Raw genomic sequence first — 24,448 nt, 5'->3', positions numbered from 1 at the left:
CTCCATGAAATAGATCTGATGACGATGACATGCTCACACACCAAGGTTACTCCATTTACTCCTGTCGCAGGGACACCAGATCAAAGGAAATATACGCTCTGCCATTTCTGTGATGCTTTCTGTTGGGGTTATATGTTCCTTCCTCTTTCTTTAAGTGGCTGCATTCTACAGAATGTTAACCTAACAGTCTAGCAGGGCAGTGATGACCTTCTGGGCCTGCAGGACTCAGACTCCAGCAGATGATTTATGCAAAACGGCAGCATGATCTCTTAATACCCCTCCCAGACCTCATCTTCTGGATGTGCGATCTTCAGCAGGTGCTTAGTTTGGAAAAAATACAGATATGTCCTCTTGTATCTTTGTTGCGTAAGCGGTAAATGGCGCCATGAATGATGCCATTTACCCCCCTCCGCCCTCTCATTTTAATTGAACTATGAGACTATCTTGATTGCCTGTGAATGTAACGTTTCTAGTGAGAAAAGGGTGAAGGCCCCCCATACACAGTGCGATATGCACCTTGCGATCCGACGGCCGACATATCGGGCGGTCCCCACACAAGGAGCGATCGGGTGGCCGACCACCTGACTTGCCGGCACCCCTCCCCCACCGACATAGCGCTGCATGGGATCATACATCGCATCGCCAGATCAAGTGAACATGCAGTAAGATCTGGAGGAGCGATGTACGATCCCACGGGAGCGCGCACTGGCCGATATCATGCCCACACACTGTACGATATAGCAGCAATATCGTACCAATCAGTCGGATCGGCTGCTGTATCGCTCAGTGTATGGGGACCTTAAGATACCCATAGCATTAAATAAGAAAAACCTTGTAAATGAAGTGGAGGCAAAACAGGAGATTGTGATCTGTTTTTTGAATGGTGCTCTGAGCCAGACCATGTGTTTTGTGGCAATTCCGTTTTAAAACATTTTGTGTGTGTTTTGTACGGCACAGATTTTACACAGAACCACTTTTTAAAGCTTATTCCATTTTTGGTTTGATGTGTGGGCCAGTGCTCAGAAGTCTGTGGCATATATTCATGGACATTAATGGGCACTGAACAAATAATTTTAGAACACGACTGTTATTGGGAATTTAGAACATGGAGTCCTAAATTGACATGGCTCACTGCATTTTATAGTGTGTTTGTCTTTTGTTACCCTGTGTTCCTTTTTTAAAGTCCAGTATTTCTACTTTTTGTTCAGTTTTTGGCCTTTGTTCGTGCATGAGTAAACTATGTAAATTGATAGTTGACATCACTACATCTCTGGGTCTTCTGGTACTCTACAATTAATTGATTGTTGGGACAATGAACTTTTTTAGCCTATGTGTTTTTCACAAGCAGTCAGTGTTGTCATTTTCCCCATTGATGGAGTGTGCTCGATTGTTTGCATTAAGAAAGAACATGCAATTCTTCATTTCACAACCCTTTTCGATTTTCTTGACTTTATTTACACACTATCCCTCCCTTCCTAAAGCAATTTTTCTATCCTTAAATGAACTGTGAGATCCCACAGCGATGTACTGCACAGTTTAAATCTCCAGAAATGTAGAGAAATGTAATACTTTTTAGTGCTGACTGCAACAAAAGTGGTAGTGGTAATCAAGTCCGTATTGTGCCATGGCCGTTAGTGACGTACCACGAGACCTTCTATAGCTCGCTGCATACATTCTTCTCTATTAACCCTTATCTAGTTACTGGAAATGTTACAATTTTATGAAACCAATATATAATTTTAGATGTAGATCTTTGGGCAGCATAGAGGACACATGGTTTGGGGTAAGTACGTATGTAATGTTGATACAGAAAAGTCAGTTGTACAAATAGGATTCAGGTTATGTTCAAATAAATATTAAGTGGTTAACTTTTAGATGGTCCCTTTTAAGTCCTGCCGAGTAAGTGGCCTCTTTATTCTAATTATTATTATTATTATTTTTTTTTCTTTAGTTTTTGTCTCTCTTTGGGTATCTTTTCTAGACTCTGGGGGCCTGATTTATCAACGAGTTTTATCACTCACAGCGAGTGATAAAACTGCATATGATGAATGGTGCTCCAGCCAACCAGCTCCCAACTGTCTGATTGGCTGGAGCACCATTTATCATACTCATTGTGAGTGATAAAACTCATTGCTAAATAAAGCCCTGAATGTATATATTAAAAAAATAATGTGTAATATATATATATATATATATATATATATATTATACACATTTTTTATTCACTTGCTGGTTGGCAATCTGCCTCATAGTTGCTGGCATTCCCATGTCTGCCTCCCCATACACATGAAGATTGCTAGTGTCTGAGACTGAACACACTGTCCAGTAAGTGATTGGCTGACCTAACCTTTCCTAGGCCAATTGAAGGGAATTTTCTTGTTATTTTGTGTAAGAGAAAAGCACATAAACCCTAAAACGATTCCATGTGCTCTCCATAATACTGAAATGCGTTCATTTAGTTCTTACACGATTAAATAGTGATGCTTCAGTGTTATGTCATTTAAACGTCTTACCTCACTCCTTCTAATTGGGACAAAACAAGCTCACTAAACCATAGCAATCAATCCGTTGCTTGGTGTCGCTGATTGACTTACACTGGACAGATGATAGCTATTTGCTGGTCTGTTGCTGTTTTTCAGTGAAATGTTTGCACCTAAAAGTAGTGCTAATAAATAATCTCTATTGTCTGCCAAGCAGAACACAGTTGCTGGTAATTGGAAACAGTCATGAGATTCGAATGGCCTTATGTTCAGCTCTGTAACGTTACGTATGTTTTTAGGTGTCTCTTGATGGAGGCAAAAAATATGTATTGTGCTTTTTCTTTCCTCCTCCTTTTCCTCTGTATATGATATCTATACACCCCAGCCACTTACGTGACCTCTCAACCACCTTTTAGGAGAGGAGCATTTGTGCTTTAAGTTAAAATAAATATAATACACAAAATGAATGAAAATGACATTTGCTAATAGAAATAATTGATGATCTTCATGTGTTAGCTAGTTCTCCTCTTGCTTCCCCTCTGCCTCCTTCTAAAGTCCCCAATTATTCTATATTCTGTCTTGTAAGAATCTGACATTGGCGGTTAACGTGTTGGATGGATGCAGCTTTTTCTGTGATCATATAAAAGCCCTGCGCTGCTGTTATACAGGTCACAGAAATCCAAAGTGACCCCCTAATACCTGTAATAGCATACAGGTGTAGGTCCATCCTTCCTTTATAACCGAGATTCCCAAACTCTACCATTACATTCCAGGTTTTAAGGCTATCCATGCTTGAGCACAGATGACTTAATTAGTACCTCAGTTGATTTGATTTAATCATCTGGACTCAAGCATAGAGGTCCTTTAAAACCTGGACTTTAATGACGGAGTTGGGGAAACTCTGCTTTATAGTCGCATGTTTTCCCAATGAACCCAAAGTGTTTAGCGCGGTTTATACAGATCTTATTTACAGGCAATAAAACATGACTTGTGAATTCCTTATCCCTAGCAGTCCTGCGTAGTACTTCTGTCTTTATTAGCTTTAGCTTTGTCAGTCAGTATATTAGTCCTTGTGATCGTCGCACCTATTCTCAATATCTGATCTCCAGAAAGTCTGACCTTAGAACTGTATTCAAGACGTGCACCCTCACCCTGGACCGTCTATAGCTACTATACAGGGCAGGTATTGTCTCCAGCACCCTTTACACTAAGGGGTTAAAACCTATTTCCCACTTTATAACTTAATACTCCTGTCTGAAATATACATTCACCCCCCACACACTTATCTAAAATCACATCCAGGTGTCAGTCTCAATTCATAGCTTTTATGATAACTATTATTTTTATTTTTTTTAAAGACCATTTTAAAACGAATAGCAGCTGCCTCCCTGACATTGGAGAAGCTGTATCCCTGGAGCAAATCCATGTTCTGTGAGAATACAGAGGGGGAAAGATGTTTTTGTTTTTCTGCGGCTCCTCTTAAGCCCTTTGTTACTGAAGGGGCCTCATGGTGCTGTGGAGTAATGCGATGTTGGCCCGGCCGCCAGCACACTGTGAGGACCTCTGATTTGTCTGCTCACTCGGCGATGCGCTTCCAAACACTGTTCATTGTTAATAACTGAATGGGACGCTGTTGTATGCTTTGTTAGCACTGGGGGACATTGAATAAAGCCGCAGCAGTTTCTTTCCCTGTCTTTATATTAGTGATTTCCTTGTCCGAACTTTGATCTAGAATGAATCATTAAATGTTCTCTCGTTAAATGTTATATAAAAGGATAGTAATAGTCTTTATATTTCAGCTTATTAAGTGTTGTGCCACTGGGTAAAAGAGGCATAGAGTAAGCAGCCATATTTGTGGCATATATGGATGTGCCTCATGCCTCAATGCTGTAATTGAGCTGATTGAAGCATTAGGAGGCCTATGTATTAATAATCGATGCAATGCTGTGATTATTAGGGATCCATATTGCAGGGGATATTAAAATTTTAATGAAAACATCGCTATGTACAAAGGGGAACTCAAAGGGACAGCGGTTGAGGTAATCGCTGTCCCTGCGAGTTATATCCCCGGCAAATTGTAGAAGTCTTTCACATTTGCTTGTAAGCCTCCATAGGGTTAAAGCAGTTTATACAGTCATAAAATTATGCAGTAACTTCAGTTTCTACATTTATTTAATTTTTATTTTTTTAAATACGTGATATATAGGCACCCAGTGTTCTCCCCAGAATTTTTTTCCAGCCGGGTGGCATAAAGAAGTAGCCAGGTGGGGGCCTTCACAATACTAAAATGTTTTAAATCCTGACCTTATAATGATTTAAACTTGAAATAACATTTTATATATTATTTCTCCTCTTATTAGAGGCCCAGTCGTCTGATTATAATAAAGCTGCAAATTCTGTAGAATCTGGTCCTTTTTATACAGCTCCCAGATACTGTCCCCATTTGCAGGCTCCCAAAGTGCCGAGTGGTAGGTGGTTTCTTGCCGGGTGGTGCACCCGCAAAAAACAGCCTGGGGAGAACACTGGACACCAGAGAATTGATTCTGATAATTTTTCAATATATAAGATTGAAAAATTGGGACCCCGGTGCCATTGCTCTTTTATTTTTTATTCTACATATAGGTGTCAGTGATTGCGTTAGGCTAAAAAAAAAGTGGGTCCCAGGGACCCCTCACTTTAAAAAATTGGGGTCCTACTCCACAGTTTCTGGGTCCCATCACAATTTATGCTTCTGAGCTTCCCATATGCCATGAGACCACCCCTTATGCCCTACAGATACTGTACACTATGGAAAGTCAGTCGCCAAACACCATGGTAATGGAATAATCTGCAGCAAAGGAACGAAGAGACCTTCCAAAATATTAGTACATTTTTAAGCATACAAAACCTATTCAGATAGATTTTACAGCATAGCCTTCAAATCCATGACAGTGCTACATGCCTGTAGGTATATCTAAGGTTTCTATGTATACTCTTATTAAAGAAACTTTTGCATCCTTCACAGGTAAAAACCCCATAATCTGGGATAGCCCTTCCCCATCCCCCATTAGTGTCATCATTGGGATCTCCCCAGACACTATGGCCGTAACTGCACCCAAATCAATATAACTTATGAAATGATCATAGACTATAAGCCCTTCCAAGTGAATATTAAAGGCCATTTATGTACTTTTCTCTTTCATCCACTAGGGGACACTGGAAGCTAGTACACTGGGGTATAGAGGCGTGGATAGTTGGAGCTGGCACTTTGAATTATTTAGAAGTGTGAAGCTCCTTCCCCCCTCTATTCCCCACCAGCCCCCAGTTTAGAAAATTGTGCCATTGGAGCTGGATCGCTCTGGACAGGGTTCCAGCATATTTCTTTATTTTATACTTCATTGTATTACCTACGCTGCCTGTCTAGGTTGTGGACATTTCGCCACCTATGCATAGGTTGGGGTCCGAGTCTCTGGCGTCCTGAGTCGCATCAGGCTGGAGTGCACAAGGCTTCTCCTTAAAAGCCTCTGACAGCTCCCCTCCGCTGCCTCATTTGAATGCAGTGAGTATGGTGAACAGCTGCGCACTCCCCCGCCTCTACCCGATGCGAGCTCTGCTAAACCGGCTCTCACTAGTATTGCCCCGCTACTTCCGGGAGTCGGTGAGTGGAACGATCTGCGCTTGGTATCCGTTACCTCTCCTCATACTTTTACATGCCTTCCGCTTCTCCCCCTGTTAGGAGGGGGTAGAGAAGGTACTACTCCGGCACTAGTGGCCTCGTGTGTGTGTTGTGTGTGTGTGTGCGTGTGTGTGTGTGTGTGTGTGTGTGTGTGAGTGTGATATATATAGATTTTTTTCATGGCACCGGGATGAAAAGGGTTAGGGGGCGGAGCCTCATAAGCGCGGGCTCTCGTTGCACACTGGCTGTAACTAACAGCGCTACTGCTGCTTTCAATAGCTCTTACACACATTCTCCCTGCATCTCTCCTCCTAGTCGCCATTTTACAGAGACTGTAAGGCTACAGAGATTCTCTGCGCACCTTCGCATGTCCTTTCTACCAAGGTTCCTTTCAAAGGCTGTAAGTACTCTAGGATGTTTCTAATTAGCTGGTGCTTATAGGGAATCCATTAATTGAAGGAGTGTTAACAAGGCAGTAGCCTGCTGAGCGGGGCAGTTGATAACTGGTCTGGACTCCTGTAGTTCTAGAGCAGAGCTACGAGTACTAGCGGAACACATATGTGAATCTGCTGTTTAACTGGGCTAAGCTTCAAAGGATGTCAGCCAGATCTCTGCACGTATATCGTCTTGGCTTTTGCAGCTCGCAGGCGGATGAGTAAATCCCTGCGTGCAGTTGTAGGTCTGCAGCTCTCTGGTGATAGGTTTTTACTCCAGTTCTGGACAGGTTGATATCCCAAGCCACACGTGGTAAGTTTACTTTCCTCCCTTCATCTTCCCCGACACCCAGAGGGACTTACGCTGTTCCCATGTTTCATTCCCTTCTTGTCCCGCAGCTCCTTCATGGTAGAGCCAGAGGTGCTCCCACGCAGAAGTAGAGGTTGTCCACAGACGGTCGCATGTCGTCTGGAGCTAAAGCTAGTTTACAAAAAAAAACAGACTGCATGACGATCTCTCGTCTCACTTGGGATCTCCTAAACTGGGAGCTCGCTTAAGACTTTTCAGCAGGTTTAGAGCCAGACCTCTTCGGATCCATGGGTTCGCAGATTGCTCTCCATAGGGAACAGGATAACCTCCAAATTGGTTTCTTCACTACGGGTCTGTCTGTGTCGGCAGGCAAGGCCACAGTTCTGCAAGAGGCGATTCAATATCTCCTGGAATCGGCACTGCCGGCCTCTGTTCTGATGCACCAAGTCGGTCGAGTCTGTCAAGCCCTTCCTAATTCTTAAGTCATTAAATCAGTATCTAATGGTTTATCTATTCAATCGGTCATCACGAGCTTAGAACCAGCGAAGTTCACATTCTATGGATAAAGGGGATACGTATCTACACTATCTTATATGGGACCAGCATCAACCATTCCCTGCGGTTTACTATATTGCTCGATCACTCTGTTTCGGGCGCTGTCATTCAGTTTTTCCTCGATACTCCGTGTCTTCACTTAGGTCCTGTGTATATGATGACTGCATACCTTATTACATCATCGGAGTTTCTTCGCTTGGACCACGCCTTGCTAACATACAAGACTGATGCAACACAGCTGGATAATCAATTTCATCTCAAGGATTCCATAGTTTTCGGGGCTGATCCTGGATACAAGGTTACAGAGGGTATTCCTACTGGAAGACAAAGCACAGGACATTTGGCTACTAGTTCTGAGACCACAGTAGGTGTCTTTACTTATTTGTCTTCGTCTCAGGAAAGATGGTAGCTGCCTTCGAGGCACTATAATTTGGGCGATTCCACTCCTGTGTGTCACCTACGCTTACATTGAATGATCTGGTGGGCCCCAAAAATAGGGTGTCTCTCCTCTGGTGAATGCGACCCAACAACCTCTTGGCGGGTTGAAGATTCGCTGTGTTGAATTGGATAATCGTGACAACAGACACCAGTTTCCAAGGATGGGGAGCCATAGTCCTAGACCGTCCGTTTCAGGGCCGTTGGTCTGCACAGGAAAGACGGTTGCCCGTAAATCTGTTGAAACTCAGAGCAATTTACAATACTCTGCTCGATGCCGCACACTTACTAAGGTCTCAACCAGTGAGGGTACAGTCTGACAACGCGGTGGCCGTCGCTTGTATCAATCAACAAGGCAGAACTCGAAGTCGCATGGCTATGCGAGAAGTTACTCGGATTCTCCAGGGGGCCGAGAGTCAGTCAGTGATCCTGTCGGCGGTGTTCATCCCGGGAGTGGACAACTGGGAAGCAGATTATCTCAGTCGCCAGGATCTCCACCCCGGGGAATGGATGTTTAACCCAGACGTATTCCAAACCTTGGTCCGTCGTTGGAGTCTGCCTCAGGTGGACTGCATGGCATCTCGATTAAATCATCAGCTACCAAGATACGTGTCCAGAACTCGGGATCCGGCTGCAGAGGCAGTGGACGTGCTAACCGTTCCATGGACCTTCGACTTGGTTAACCTATTTCCTCCGATTCCACTACTAAAGCGGATTTAACACGAGTCTGCCTCTGTCATACTCGTGGCTCCGGACTGGTCTCGGAGAAGTTGGTTCTCGGACTTTCGGACTCTCTTAGCAGACGACCCGTAGCCCCTACCATTTCGTCTGGACCTTCTACAACAGGGTCCTTTTCGTACACCCCAACCTAGCGCAGCTGCGTTTAACGGGGTGGCTGTTGGGGCCGCTATCTTGAGATGCAGAGACATCACAGAATCTGTTATCCCCACTATGCTTCACACCAGAAAACCTGTTACGGCTGTGCTTTACCACCGGATTTGGCGGTCTTATGTAGCATGGTGTGATAGTTGGAAACTTCAGTCTAGGACTTTTCGTTTATCTAGACTATTGCTTTTTCTTCAAACGGGAGCTTGATGCTGGTCTCAGTTTAGGGTCCTTAAAGTGCAGATATCTGCCCTCTATTTTTTTTCAACGCAAATTGGCCCTCATACCAGAGGTGCAGACTTCTCTTCAGGGAGTGTTACGGGTGCAGCCACCTTTTATTCCACCTACCACTCCCTGGGACTTAAATTTGGTACTTACGTTTCTTCAGTCCTCCATGTTTTAACCGCTTGATGAGGTAGATATCAAGTATTTGACTTGGAAGACTGTTCTCCTTCTGGCATTGGCTTCGGGCCGTCGGGTTTCGGAGTCGGGGGCCCTGTTTTGTTAGCCCCCATACCTTATCTTTCATGATGATAAGACTGAGCTCAGGACGCAAGCTGCTTTTCTTCCTAAGGTTATGTCGGCTTTCCACATAAATCAGCCTATTGTGGTGCCTTCCTTGGTTGAGGACTCCGGAGTATCCTCAACTCTGGATGTTCGAACACTCCATGTTTATGTGGCTCGGACAGTGTCTTTTCGTCAGTCGGATTTGCTTTTTGTTCTGTATGATGCTGTTCGGAGAGGTTGGCCAACATCAAAACAAACGTTGGCAAGGTGGATTCGACTGGCTATACGTCTGGTTTATGTCAGCAGCGATAAGCAACCTCCTCAGTCTATTTCAGCACATTCCACATGCTCTGCGGGTACGTTGTGGGCGATGCATCGGGGGTGCTTCCACCATGCAGCTGTGCCGTGCAGCTACATGGTCCTCTGTACATACCTTTTGTGAGGTTTTGTAGGTTTGGCACTGTTGCTGCTACAGCTTCACAATTTGGTCGCTGTGTTCTACAGGTCCTCAGATAGCTCCTGCCCCCGTGGGGAAAGCTTTAAGACATCCACAGTGTACTAGCTTCCAGTGTCCCCTAGTGGATGAAAGAGAAAATGGGGTTTTGGTACTTACCGGTAAATCCCTTTTCTCTGATTCCACAGGGGACTCTGGACGCCAACCTAAGTGTGTTTGTAGTGCAACACCACAATAAAAATTTTATAAAAGGGTAAAGTGTATTGCTGTGGTAATAGAAACTGATCATCAGGATAAATGCAAACTGCATGTAGTGTGTGACTAATAATGTGTTATGTCTGGTATCTCTGCCATATTGTGATGTGTATGCACGGACGGACAGACCTGATTACAGCTGGGGGAACCTGCATATTTTTTATGCTTCTCCCTCCTCTCCCCTTCAGGTTAAGCTGGTGGTCAGACGGGTGAGCGGGATTTTATACTCTGCGCTATTCAGGGTGCCTTGCGCTCTACACGCCTGCGTACTGGTCGGGCCGCAGCTTGTGTATGGGCCTATTCTGATGTAAGCCTGCCTGCACTCTCCGTACTGCGTTCTTGTAGCCTTGCAGCGCTGGACTTTTCGAGGTTCCTCAGATGCAGCCCGATCCTGGCGTGACCCTGTGTGTGTGTGTGTGTGTGTGTGTGTGTGTGTGTGTGTTTTTCTTCATGTGGGGGCCAGTGTGTGTGTGTTTTTCTTGCCGGGGCCAATGTCATCTGCTTCATGTGATGTAGCTGTTAAATTTGTTAGATTTGTCTAGATGGGACCCAAAAAAGGTCAGGTAGAACCCTGATTTATATTTAAACTGAGGGGTCCCTGGGACCCAAATTTTTTATTTTTTTGGCTCGGCGTGATCTCTGAATACACGTGGTCCAAAATGATTTTGGCTTCTCTCAACTCTGTAAAAGTGAGCCGCAGGGTCCTAAATGCTGCTGTTAACTGTTTGGGTATGGGGTCAAAAACCGTCAGCTTCATCCTCACGGTCGGAATCCCGACGCCTATAGGTAAGTACTCTAACCCTAACCGACCCCCCCCCCCCTCCCAGCCTTAACTTAACCCTCCCTCCCTGCAGCCTAACCCTCTCCCTAGTGCCTAACCATTGGCGCTAACCCCAAAGTCTAATGCTTACCGTCGGGTTTGTGGGGCCGGGATCCCAACTACATCCTGTTGTTACCTTTGCTATTACACATAATCTGTTTAACGGACTGTGGACCAAACTGGTACGTGCACCACTTAGTCTACTTTCTTTATTTTATGCCTGTGTTCACGCCATAGAGGGGAGTGGGTGTATGTGTATGTATATACTTATGTGTATATTTAGATGTATTATTTTTTATTCATTTTAATATATTTGTCTGCTTTTTATTTTTTATAGAATGGCTGTTTGAATTCCTAGTGAGTTGATTGAAGTGTGTTGAGATTAGCAAGATATGGACCGTGCCAATATTAGACAGGATAAATATTCACATGTTACTTGGTATTCATTCTCAAGAAATGTGCTCTGTTATCCAATAGGAACCCTTCCTGCTGCTCTTCCAGTGCCATTGTGTGCGTGCGAAGACCTGATAGAGTTGGATGTGCACAACACAACAGGAGGGAGGGGTGGGGGTGTCTGATAACTAGAATCAGACCCATCTATCCAATGTCACACCAGTGGTGTTAGAAGAATTTCATGCAGGCAAACCTCTGTATCATCACAGCCCAGATAGCCTGTTGAAAGGCATTAATCCTTGCTGAGAAACTGCCGAACGCCAAAGAAAAGCTTTTGAAATATCAAGTAAATAAAGGTTTCCATTAAATAATCAGTGGGGAAACATTAGTGTATAGGACAGCTGATGTCATCAGATACCGTCCTGCTGGTGCGCTGCCATTTAGTGCGCAGTTTACACCTTTTTTGGTATGCACTCTAAAGAAGCGGACTCATTTTGATATATTTTTATCCTCTGATTCTCAGTAAATGCCAACAGACAATGTGTGTTTTGTCTCCCGACAGCTATAAATGCATCCATCATAGTCTGGAGGACAATAACCGCTGCCCAAAGTGTAATTATGTGGTAGATAACATCGACCATCTCTATCCCAACTTCCTAGGTGAGTTATTAGTTCTATTCATTTGCAGCCCAAAGTACAACCTGGCCTCTGTGGAATGTTTGTGTGTAATATTGTGGTCAGCACCGCGGGAAATCCGACCAGGGGTAGCTCATCTGTTTCAGCTTACACCCCATTGAGGCGCAAGCAAAAACCAGCGGGAGTTCCCTATCGTAATTGCTGAAAATGTATGCAGGCGCAGATTGCGTAAGATTCCTACAGAACCTTGAGCGTCATTGAGTAGGCCCCAAGGTGTGAAAATGTAAATGCTGCTTGTTAACATGACGCTAACCCTGAAAAAATCAAATTAAGCTTAAAAGTGTGTGTTTTTTTTTTTTGTATTTGATTGCTAATAGTAAGTCACTTTCTACAGAGTGTGCACCTACATGTTATGGGGTTTTCCATGTGTTCTATATAACTGTATGAGCGAAATGTTGCCTCAAACTCACCATAATGTCTTTTGCCCAACTATAATATACAGCTCCAACCGACCATTTCGCTTACAAAAGCCGCCACTTTTTGAATATAGCCCATTGACTCAATTTGTTGTTGCAAATTGTGTTGTAACTACAGTGTGTCTGATTAGTCTGGTCCCTAGTGACAAATGAGCAGTCAGAGGAGCTGACCTGTGTATGAGGGCATCAGTGCGCTATTTATTATAATATAGACCATTCCATCTCCCTACCTCATACAGATATATATCAATAATAATATCCCTGTTGTTATGCACTGTTCTATAAACACATCACACAGAATAACTTGTGTTTACCCAAGTTCTTCTGCATGGTATTGAAATAGGCACCAAAGTGTGTGCCCTCGGATATGCCATCTGTTCCCCTATTTTAGACCTGAGTGGTTTAAGCAACAATCTAACACATGGCTTTTATTTTCTATCGCAAATCATGGAGCTTTTTGTAAACCTTCATATGATTTGTTTCCTAACTAACCTACAAATCAACTTTTCAAAATCATTCTAGAGTGCAAACCTAAACAGATACTTGCTTAGCATTTACCATGTTATGCAATCATTGTCTAGTCGCACTAAAGGTGCTCTGCCCTTTAAATTTGTCCATTTGTATTTGGGGGGAAAAGGAAGGGGAAGACGTCACCGTGCAGACCTCCAGGGTAATTCCAAAGCCTCTCTAGTTCCTGTATCATGTGCCATGTGGCTGTGTTTGTCATGGTAATCAACACACAGTGGAAACTGGAAAACTATGGGACATATCCAATTGCGGGCTTGGAAATAAAAAAAAACCCTGTGGCGCTGGGTTTTTCCCGCAACTGCAAGCTTTTGCTATTCAATAAGGTGACTGAAAATGGGACACTGATTTCTACAGGCATCTCCAGAACTTGTCTGTTTTTTCCTAAAATCATTAATTTTAGGATAAATCAGCGGCACTTGCTTTGGGACCCCAGTGGCACCACCGCCCCCACCCCCGAGGGCTAATTAAGCCAATTGGAAACTTCCAATAGCTTATTTGGTCACCTTCTAAAGCGGTGTCTTCTGCATCCAGCATCGGGAGCTGAGTCTTCTGCAACAGGGTGAGTATGTGAGTGTTTGTAAGTGTGTATGAGTTAGTGTGTGTATAACTCCCCCGTAACGGGCGCTGGGGGAACTACATCTCCAAACAGCCTTTGTGCCTCCCAGTAGCCCCAGAGACTCTTGGCTGCCACCTCCCCATTGGCAAGATAGAGGGGAGGCCACCGGGAGCCGGGAAGACCCCCGGGCAGGTAAATGTAATTTTTTTTTTTTTTACGCTGCGCAACCGCGACCACTTTTATTATTTTATTGGACACAGTGGGTATCATGAGCGTGCATACACGCGGTGATCCAAAATTGAACACAAGGTTATATACCTCGTACTAAATTGGATATGCCCCTATAAATCGGTAATAGTAACCTGGATAAACAAGCCAAATAAAACGGTTTCCTACTATAGCCTGCCACAGTGATGTATTCTCTGTTTTAACCCAATTAGGTTGTGGAACTTAATTCCTCATTCACCAATACGTGGAAATGGCAAAAATAATCATCCTGTGTATAACCCGCTTTAGTATCCCTGCAACTTCCATTATATTGTTTAAGAAAAGATTTGTGTGTAAATATAAAAAAAAACAAAAAACTTTTACAACCAATGTGTAAAAGATATTTAAATACACCAGTGAGGTGTTTTTTTTTTTTTTTAAACTCTGTATTGAAGTTGTTGCAGATTAGTTGCCAGTTAAGAGAGGACCACGTTTGCCCACTGATCGGAGTTGTGCAGTGAAAGTGGCATCTCGTAGGACAGAAGCTGCAGCCTTCTAATCAGGCGTCATATTCGCTGCACACTGACCGCTATCTCCTTCCTGATTTATCTCTCCTTGAGCTAAAGTATCACCGTTACAGATGACACTTGTTGCCACAGTCTCACTTGGATGCCTAACTAAAGAAATAATGTATCAACATCTGGACAACTTTAACTGTCCTTCTGTGGGAAATGCCTTTTCACTAGTCTGATGTTATTGGACATCTGTAATAGTTTGTGTACTACATTGATATGTTCACAAATTTTCCATAAAGAGGTATCATTGGGGATGAGAGAGCTACTCGTAAAAAAAAAATATATACATACAAACATACATACAGTCAGGTGCATAAATATTGGGACATTGACAGAATTTTCATATTTTGGCCTCTATTCACCACCACAATGGCTTTGAAATGAAACAAACAAGATGTGCTGTAACTGCAGACTTTCAGGTTTAATTTGAGGGTAATTACATCTAAATCAGGTGAACGGTGTAGGAATTACAACGGTTTCTATATGTGCCTCCCACTTTTTAAGGGGCCAAAAGTAATGGGACTATCAACTCAAAAGCTATCTCATGGACAGGTGTGGGCTATTCCCTCATTATTTCATTATCAATTAAGCAGGTAAAAGGTCTGGAGTTAATTCTAGGTGTGACATTTGCATTTGGAATCAGTTGCTGTCGACTCTCAATATGAGATCCAAAGAGCTGTCACTATCAGTGAAGCAAGCCATCATTAGGCTGAAAAATGAAAACAAACCCATCAGAGAGATAGCAAAAACTTTAGGTGTGGCCAAATCAACTGTTTGGAACATTCTTAAAAAGAAAGAACGCACCTTAGAGCTCAGCAACACCAAAAGACCTGGAAGACCACGGAAAACAACTGTGGTGGATGACAGAAGAATTATTTTTCTGGTGTAGAAAAACCCCTTCACAACAGTTGGCCAAATCAAGAACACTCTCCATGAGGTAGGCGTATATGTGTCAAAGTCAACAATCAAGAGAAGACTTCACAAGAGTGAATGTAGAGGGTTCACCACAAGATGTAAGCCATTGGTGAGTCACAAAAACAGGAAGACCAGATTGCCAAACAACATCTAAAAAAGCCATTACAATTCTGGAACAACGTCCTATGGACAGATGAGACAAAGATCAACTTGTACCAGAGTGATGGGAAGAGAAGAGTATGGAGAAGGAAAGGTACTGCTCATGATCCAAAAACATAACACCTCATCAGTGAAGCATGGTGGTGGTAGTGTCATGGCGTGGGCATGTATAGCTGTCAATGGAACTGGTTCCCTTGTATTTATTGATGATGTGACTGCTGATAAAAGCAGCAGAATGAATTCTGAAGTGTTTCGGGCAATATTATATGCTCATATTCAGTCAAATGCTTCAGAACTCATTAGACGGCGCTTCACAGTGCAGATGGACAATGACCCGAAGCATACTGCAAAAGCAACCAAAGAGTTTTTTAAGGCTAAAAAGTGGAATGTTATGCAATGGCCAAGTCAATCCCCTGACCTGAATCCGATTGAGCATGCATTTCACTTGATGAAGACAAAACTGAAGGAAAAATGCCCCAAGAACAAGCAGGAACTGAAGACATTTGCAGTAGAGGCCTGGCAGAGCATCACCATGGATGAAATCCAGCATCTGGTGATGGCTATGCGTTCCAGACTATAGGCTGTAATTGCCTGCAAAGGATTTGCAACAAAGTATTAAAAAGTGAAAGTTAGATTTAGGATTGTTTAGTTTGTCCCATTACTTTTAGCCCCTTAAAAAGTGTGAGGCACATATAGAAACCGTTGTAATTCCTACACCGTTCACCTGATTTGGATGTAATTACCCTCAAATTAAATCTGAAAGTCTGCAGTTAAAGCACATCTTGTTTGTTTCATTTCAAAGCCATTGTGGTGGTGAATAGAGGCCAAAATATGAAAATTCTGTCAGTGGCCCAATATTTATGCACCTGACACTGTGTGTGTATCTATATCTAATTTTTTTTTATTTTTTTTTTATCTCTCTGTGTATGTTCCAATGCTGCTAGTGTGCATGTCGCTTAGTGAGATACTGTGTTTGTATTTTTTTGCAGTAAATGAGCTCATCCTGAAACAGAAGCAGAGATTTGATGACAAGCGGCTGAAGCTGGACCCTTCGGTGAGATCTCGTAGTGAATATATAAACCTAACAACAAAATGAAAGTAACTGGGATTATCAAAAAACAATTACACAGGCTGTGTCTAATTGTTTACAGAGCTCTTGGAGCAGTCTGCATTTTACCTCCAACAAAGTGTTACATTTTCAGAGGGGTGGGGGGGGGTTTAGTTGAACAAACTTTTATGCAATAAGCAGCAATCTGTTTTCTCTTGCTTGTGTAACATCATGTCTGAGATAATACTGTGCATGTGGTTATGTTTAGAAATGACTAGTAAAGTGCTTCCATTTCTGAGAAATGCTTTACAGTGGTTTGAAAGGGTTCACCCAAGTGTATAGCATCTGGCAGCAAGGTCACCTGGCAACCACACAGTGGGGTTTGGTGATCAGCTACACTTAATGGTCAGCATTGTGCAAGTGGTTTGTGCTCCATGGGGTGGCGCTGCAACCATTGCGTTCATTTAATCTTCCCGTTAGGTTTACTTTCTTTTGTCTTTGAATGTTACATGGTTAGCGCATTGTGCACAGTTGTATCTGTACAATGCTTGTATTGTAATAATGGAAATAACTGATTGGAAGATACCTGTTTAAAAATAAAGCTAGCGGTATCTACATTTAAAAGTACTGTTTGCTCTTCAAATACAGAGTATGGTGTTGGCGTTTTATCTTTGCTATGAAGTCTTGAATGACCTTGTTAAGGACCCCATGTGACCTCTGCCTTAACTGTTCAGATTGCAGGATTAAACGACTTGGTGTGCGCCAAAAAGAGTCATCAGACCACGGATCAACATAGGGAGCAAGGCCTGACATTTAATATGGTATCCGTGAAGCCGGCTGGCAGTATTTTATATGTGAAGATATTCTGTTTTTAATTTAGGTATCCAATGTGCTCGGGCAGTTTTAATTCCCAGCCAACGATAAGTATAATGAGACCTTATTAAGTGGTGTAATAAATTATATGCTATTATGCCCTTTTCCCATTTTATTTATTACAAGCAAGAAGGAAAGGTTTTACATTGTTTATTTTTTATAGGGCTTTCTCAATAACTATTAATCTAGTGAATTAGTTAGGGGAGCCTATTCAGTCGTGGGGATAACCTCTCACCAGTAAGGGAGAGCCATTGGCTCTTGACATCTGTACCTAATCACAACATTCACGCGTTTCACCAGGTTATTCTGGAGAATCTACCCAAACTTTACAGGACAGGTGTAGCAGAACAGTCATCCTTCAGCAACCTGTACCAATATTTATTTCAGGTTTACTTTCACTTATATCACTTGGCTCTGTTAACAAAAATATTTTATAGTTAAACTATTGTAATGCACAGTATGAAAGGACACTAACATTAAACTTATTGGTCTGCAAATATAAATTACCTTTAAGAACTAAATTATACTGATATGGGTTCTTTTCTCTGTAAAACGGGTTATCTTGAACTTACCTAAAACCAACAAATATTGAATCAATATGCACTAGAAACCCTGTGAGGGGCACTACTGATCAAATTAAAGTAGGGGTCAGTTTTAATTTGGAGATTGTATACTTGCTGACTCTTTTTGAATGTCAGGGAGACTCCCTGGAGAGTCTAAAGCTGCGTATCCACTAGACGAGAAAAATTAACAATCACGTAATCGTTCAGTAAAATGCCGGCAACGACAAGCGATGCGCGTTCCCGCTGGTCGTTGTCGGCATTTGTCATCGCCTGAACATGCAGGCCAACCTGACGATATAGTCAGGTTGTGCATGTTCGGGGATGAGGGAGGGTGCCTGCACTGAACGACTTATCGTTCAATGTGGGCACATTATCCACTGCACAGGATGATGAACAATTGCACGATTACAATGTTGTAATCGTACAGTCGTTCCACTCTCGTGTAGTGGATATGCGCCTTTACAATCTTCCTGATCCTAGGCTTCGTGGGTGAAACAAAGTGACAGTCACTCTCCTCCACCATGGAGGAAACACTGGGGAGAAGAGTAAGGTTGTGTACTGCTCAAAAATAGCCGTCGCTCTTCCACACACTGGCTACATGAGTGGCTGTGTGCCCAAGCATATGTGATAAATTGCATGAGACCTGGTGGAAGGGAGTTATTTTCTAGTGATGCTAGAAAATACTAGAGTGCGTCATTTTAAAGCACAGTTACACCTATGAGGGCAGATTGAAATTAGCGCGGAAGCCGCCGGGACTCATTTCAGCGGCTACCACACATTAAGGAGTTTCGAGCAGAATCAACCCGCTGTAATAGCCAGAAAAAGGTCCAACAATTCAATTGAATCTTCCCCATAGTAAAACATCTAGCATAAATGGGTTCATGGACTAAAGACCACATCAGCCGGAATGAGCCGGTGAGTTTTCAACTAGGAAGGAGACCGAACCCCAGGTTCCGTTCCTGTGGCTGAATTGGAGCAGAAACTGCCGGCTGAGTGGAAGCACGGTCTAATGGCACAGTGTTCGCTGCTTCCTGGGGAAGAGCAATGTTGTTGAACGAAAAAAAAAAAAAAGACGTCAAGGATGGTGAAAGATGCCTATCACCCAGATGTCCCTCAACGCTCTTTGAACTGAAGTAACCACCCTACCCCTTGCCAGTGAACTGAGTAGAGCGAGAGATCGACCCTGTTAGGCACTATGCTTCCCGGGAGCCTGCCCCTGAAATGGTGAGTGCTAATAGAAAAACAGTCCCTGGAAAACAAAACATCTGCCGAAGAAGAACCAGGTTGTGGCAGACTGACCTTTCTAGAATGTACTACCCAGAAAAGAGGACCAAAAATCTAGAAACACGGACCCCGCTGGGAGATACAGCCACCGGAAGTCTGGCTAAAAGAGAGAGTCCTTACCAACAGAAGATATTGTAAGGAACAAATTGGTTATGAATGTGCATGTGCAGCATAGAGCCCAAGTGCCTGTCTAGGCAAAACCTGCCGTAGCTGAAAACAGTAAGCTACCAGTGCCTTGTCTTGCATGGCCTCCCACACAGAGGCCTTCGACAAACTATCCCACCAAATCCAGCTGGGAATCTTAGGGCAAATCTCCGTAAGCCCCCACGACGAATATGGCTGCAGAAGTGACCATAGTACACGCCATCCATGTCGAGGCACGCCAAGACTGGATAACCACCTCGGAACCCATTGAAATAGGCTGGAGACACCGTTTAAGTTTTAGCTAGTGGATCCCCAAAGGACGCTGAGCACCGAACAGGAAGAGTCGTGCTGAGCTAAATGGCTTCCGCAACAACCGTGTGAGGTGCTTCCACTCGGACATGTCATCCTTGGTAGCAAACTTGCAAGGGGACCTCTTAATCCGGTGCTCCTAGGCCTCTCTGATGAGACCGGAGAGATTCACCGAAGGGAAAGGAATGACTTTCCATCACCAACTCCTGGACCGACACAGAGCCACAGCTTGGGACCCTACCTAAACCGCCTAGAGAGTGGCGCACAGCAGCAATGAGGCAAAAAGGTCAGTAGGTCCTCTGAAAGACAGCGTGCCAAAGGAGAGGAACCAGTCTTAAATCCTGATGTCACAAAGCACGGAGGCCGAACAGGACATATCACAGCTGGGAACTTAAGCCTATAGAGGGAATACCTAAGTGTGACGTTGGTTTCTCTGTGATGCGCAACAAGCTTTACCAGGGCGGACATGGACCTGCTGAGAGCCGGAGCCCATGAAGGTCCCACACTGGGGGTTGCAGCGCACCAGATGCCTCAAACTCTGCCCTCAGGTCCCCAAACAATGCATGGTTTCCAGGTCTCCTTACAGAATTACAAGTGAAATAATTAGCTCCACCTGTGGATCTTTTAAAATGGGAGACATGGAAAATGTGACCTCTGTGGGGTCCTGAGGACCAAGTTTGAGAACCACTGACCTAGGACACCCGCGTAACTGCACATTACCCGGTGCATGAGACATCTCCCAAAACACAGTAACATCCATGCATAAAAACTCCACACAGTTAGGGCTGTAGTGATAATCCCAGCACGGTTATGTTCCCCAGCTTGCTTAAGAGAAAAGGATTCATCTGTAAGTTGGATCAAAAATCCTAATTTATATACACCCTGTAGAATCTACATTTATGAAGAATAGTCAGTACTAATGATTTTTTATTCTTATTTTTATGTAAGTTTTTTTTTTTTTTTTTTTTCTTTAGCATCTTTAGATATTCAGTCCACCCATTTTTCTAAATTAATTTCCCTGAAGAACAAATAATATATTTCCTAAAACTGTGTTATTCAAAAAATCTTGAACAGCGTTAATGCCTAAATTATGTGGCTATACAATTATCTGTCAGATATCTGTCCAATCTGGCCTGGTGGAATGAAAATCTGGTAATTTATGGGAGCTAATAACAATTGTCCATTTGCTCACAAACACTGGAAAACAGACAAAAATGGTCGTTCAGACAAATTGATTAAAACACACATTTAACCAATTGAACAGTTGTTTTTTTGTCCGCTTTCCAGTGTTTAAGACCATATGATCAAATGCCATTTGCTCCCATACATGACCAGGTTTTCATTCCAACCAGCCAGATTGGACAGATATCTGACAGATAATTGTATAGTGTATGCCCAGCATAAGCGTCCGATTCAATTGGGCACAAGATTTTTTTTCAGAGGAAATTAATGTGTCTATTTTGCTTAATTTCTGATTACAGTGGCTGTGCTCACTGCCGATTCTGGTTCTATCCAACCGGAAATAAATTGGTGCAATAATTGTTTTCTGCAAAAACTCTTGGAAAAAGTACCCTATAAAAACCTTGCAAATTGAAACGGTTTAAAAAAAATAGACAAATAATAAAAAAAATAAAAAAAAATAAATATATATAATATATACGCATACGCACACACACACGCACACACTAGTGTGTGTGTGTGTGTATATATTATAGTTTTTTGTATTTTTTTAAAGGTTTTACATGGCTGATTTTTTTCCCACTTTGTAATAGTTATAAAAGCTATAATTTGCTAATAAGTGGTGTTTTTTTTTTAAGTGGCTTAAAATTACTAAAAATTAGATGACCTGCATTTTTATGCATTTGTTACCCCCACCTGCAATGTTAAAAGACCTGCCCCATCCATACAACACCCCCATATACCTATCCCACATATTATAACCAATTATTCTACACTTTTACAGAAATTCACCCCAATCATGACATGTAATTATTACCCTAATTAAGCTAATTAAAAACTTTGAAATGCCTAATTAATCATTAGGAGCAGTATCCCAGGGGTCCTGAACCAAGTCACAACGTTTTTACCTTAAAATAGCAATATTCCCCGTCTTTGCACCTGTTCTAAAGCTGCTTTAAATCCTTTAGAAATTTCCGCAGGCTGAAATTCTCGCAGCTAATTGTTTAGGAAAAATCCTCCAGCCAACTGCAAATTCCCGCACCGCGAAAAAAAAAAAAAAAAATTAAGTCAATTGAATATGCCCTAAAGAAGCTAAGAGTAAAATTTAAAAAATAAAAATAGCGAGTGTCCTTCATATAAGTGTATGTAAGTAACCGTGACTCCTATAGGTAGTATAGCCCTTTTGCTTTTGGCTTCAGTTATTTTTTAATTTGGCTAAGGGTGTTTTGTTATTTTAGTTAAATTGAAAACTTGTTAAGAGTTCCAAGCATATTATTAAAACACCTAATTTTGTTTTAAAATCATCGGGTTTAGTTTGGAAAAACTAAGTGGTTTGTGCTAGTTCACTTACCTTTTAACTAATGTGTTTTATTTTTATTTTAAACCTAATTTACACATTTTTGTGAATGTCAGTAAAGTTATAAATCAGAAATACAAAACATGTAATCCTTTATCTAAAACCTGCACTTCTACACAGGTAGTTTGTTGTTGTGCAGAAGGACATCTGAGCCTTCTTTAATGATGGTCACACGTCTTCCTCTGCTTCCAGAGCTCTTCTTTCTCTCGTATTGCCCATAATATTGATCTTTGTAAATAACAAAATTGTACAAAGTTACACCAAAAATCTCCCCGTTGCCATAGGGTCTTTCATTAGTTTTAGAATTTTTTTTTTTCTGCTTTAGGTAGCTATGACGGAGCAAATTATCAACTACTCTAGATCTTCTGCAATCATGTCTGATTGCACTAAATGAGATGTATTCAATAATGGTGTAGGATTAATTGTTTGTTAAGCTTTTCTTATTTGTATTAAACTTCCCAAAATATTTACTGCCTTTTGTGTTCGGCTGTAATCCATTAATTTTTTTCATCTGTCAGAAGGAAAAAAAAATAAATTTCCCATCTTTTTACTTCTGGTTTCTCTTGTGTATCGGCCTTTGCATTTAATGGTCTGTGACCAATTGGCTCTCTTCTTTGTGCTTCCATTAAAGTTTATGACTCTGATCTTGCTCACCAGTTTTTCCACCAAATGCCTAGTTTAATGGCTGCCATTAAACTTTTTTTTTTTAATGTAAAGCTAGTTATACTTTGGGATGGATCCTATATGCAGGACTTACGGTATCTGATTGTTGTTGCAGCCCATTGGGCTGTCTACAAAAGTCTGAGAGTCCGGGGTGGAATCGGGCTGCAAGGGGGACTAGTTGCATCGCTGTTGCTGGTGTTTCTGTGCCCTTGAAGTGGCATTTGACCCCCTTGCACCTAATAGGATTGACCTCTATATACCATATTACGCTCCTTAGATTAGCCATATTGTGCATCATCATATGTGCACACCATAAAATGTACATTTTATATACATTTCATTTTTTCCCCATGCATATGATCTGAAAAAATAAGATGGGGATATTGTGTGAGCTAAAATTTTTTAGCTATGTCTGGATGGTGGTACCACCACATGAACATGCGTGCAAATAACTTGTGATTCACATGTGTGTGAATTGATTGTTGTTTCTGCTTCTTTTTTTATTTTGTATAAATTATTTATTTCATTGGTAGTTTAGATTTATTAGGTTGATCTAAACATATTAGCAGAGCAACAGATTTGTTTTTTTCATTTCTATTTTCTCTTTGGTTCTTCAGAATGGTCACCGATGGCAAATCTTCCAGGATCTGCTGGTAACTGATCAGGATAACTTGGATCTGGCGAATGTGAATCTGATGCTTCAGCTTCTGGTACAGAAGAAGAGGCAGCTGGAAGCAGTAAGGATTCAGGGCATTTCTGAAGACATCTAAACGAGATATGAAATCCAGCTTGTTTCATTTCCTTGTACTATTGCTGATCACCTGCGTGCAGAATGTTAGGACTCAGTGATGGACATGCATTGTGATCTTACAGCACACTCCACTAGCTACAACCCATTGAATCCCTTTCTTTTGTTCACACTGTAGAGCAAGGGTATTCAACATGCTGTTTGTGGAACTACACGTCCCAGCATGCTCTGACACAGTTTTGCTATTAGAGCGTGCAAAACGGATCCACAGCAGCTGGTGGGCCACATATTGAATACCACTGCTGAAGAGAGAGAGCGATTACAACACTAGCATTCAGCGTCCCCGGTGATATACCTTGGCAAATCAATCATGGTTCCAGAACAGAGCTGCGGTTTCTGTGTATGATGGTGTGTTCAAACTGCATCATGTTCTGTGTGAATGAATGTTTAGAGAACCTGTTCCTTCTGGTGAGGTTCTAGTAAATGTATTGTCATTTCTACATAGTTAATTTTGGATCACACATAGCGTGCGCAGGGCAGTAAGTTGCTCTGATTCGCCTGCATATGCTGTCATGTCTCCCATCTCTATATGGCAATACTAAATGTTGGCTGTGGAGTTGGACTGAGGCTCACTGTCTGTCTGGCAGATTCCCTGATAGGTCATCGCTACCCTGCCTCATGCAGACTGAGGAGGAGCTGTAGGGTATACGTTTGTAACGCCGAAATGTTTATAGCAGAAAAAGCAGAGCGAGACTTGGTGACATGTGCATTGCATATTACCTATAGAAAATCACTTATAGATGTATCTAACACCTAGCCACAATACGCCATGCGACACCAGAGAGTTTGAGACTCTGCTTGTGCCGAGCTTCTTTTTCACCTGGATGTATATCTGTTGCAATGGGACAGTGACCTTTCTGCTTCACAAGACTGCACTGATTAATTTGATATGCGATATTTGTATATCTAAGCACGTCTAAATCTGTATATGAAGGAGAAAAGCCACGATTGCTGCATCGTAGCACTTTGTACACAGATTCTGCCT

At 42.3% G+C, this 24,448-nt stretch overlaps 1 protein-coding gene across 5 annotated transcripts in view; it reads left to right on the top strand.

Annotated features, from left to right (window-relative positions):
• The window catches only part of COP1 (COP1 E3 ubiquitin ligase), a 177,065-nt gene that overhangs the window by 9,358 nt on the left and 143,259 nt on the right, over nt 1-24,448 (top strand). For 3 of the 5 annotated variants that reach the window (XM_088461878.1, XM_088461877.1, XM_088461881.1), the window contains exons 3-6: nt 11,746-11,843; nt 16,225-16,289; nt 17,018-17,104; nt 23,273-23,392. In XM_088461878.1, coding sequence (XP_088318004.1) covers nt 11,746-11,843; nt 16,225-16,289; nt 17,018-17,104; nt 23,273-23,392 — 370 coding nt within the window. The remainder of the gene's footprint in view (nt 1-11,745; nt 11,844-16,224; nt 16,290-17,017; nt 17,105-23,272; nt 23,393-24,448) is intronic. The other 2 variants (XM_088461879.1, XM_088461880.1) reach the window with 1 other exon arrangement.

The sequence above is a fragment of the Taudactylus pleione genome, unplaced genomic scaffold (genome assembly GCF_031769625.1).
Source record: "Taudactylus pleione unplaced genomic scaffold, aTauple2 ptg001123l, whole genome shotgun sequence".
Lineage (NCBI taxonomy): Eukaryota > Metazoa > Chordata > Amphibia > Anura > Myobatrachidae > Taudactylus > Taudactylus pleione.
The sequence above is the reverse complement of the archived record's forward strand: the minus strand, read 5'-3'. Positions and strand labels throughout refer to the sequence as shown.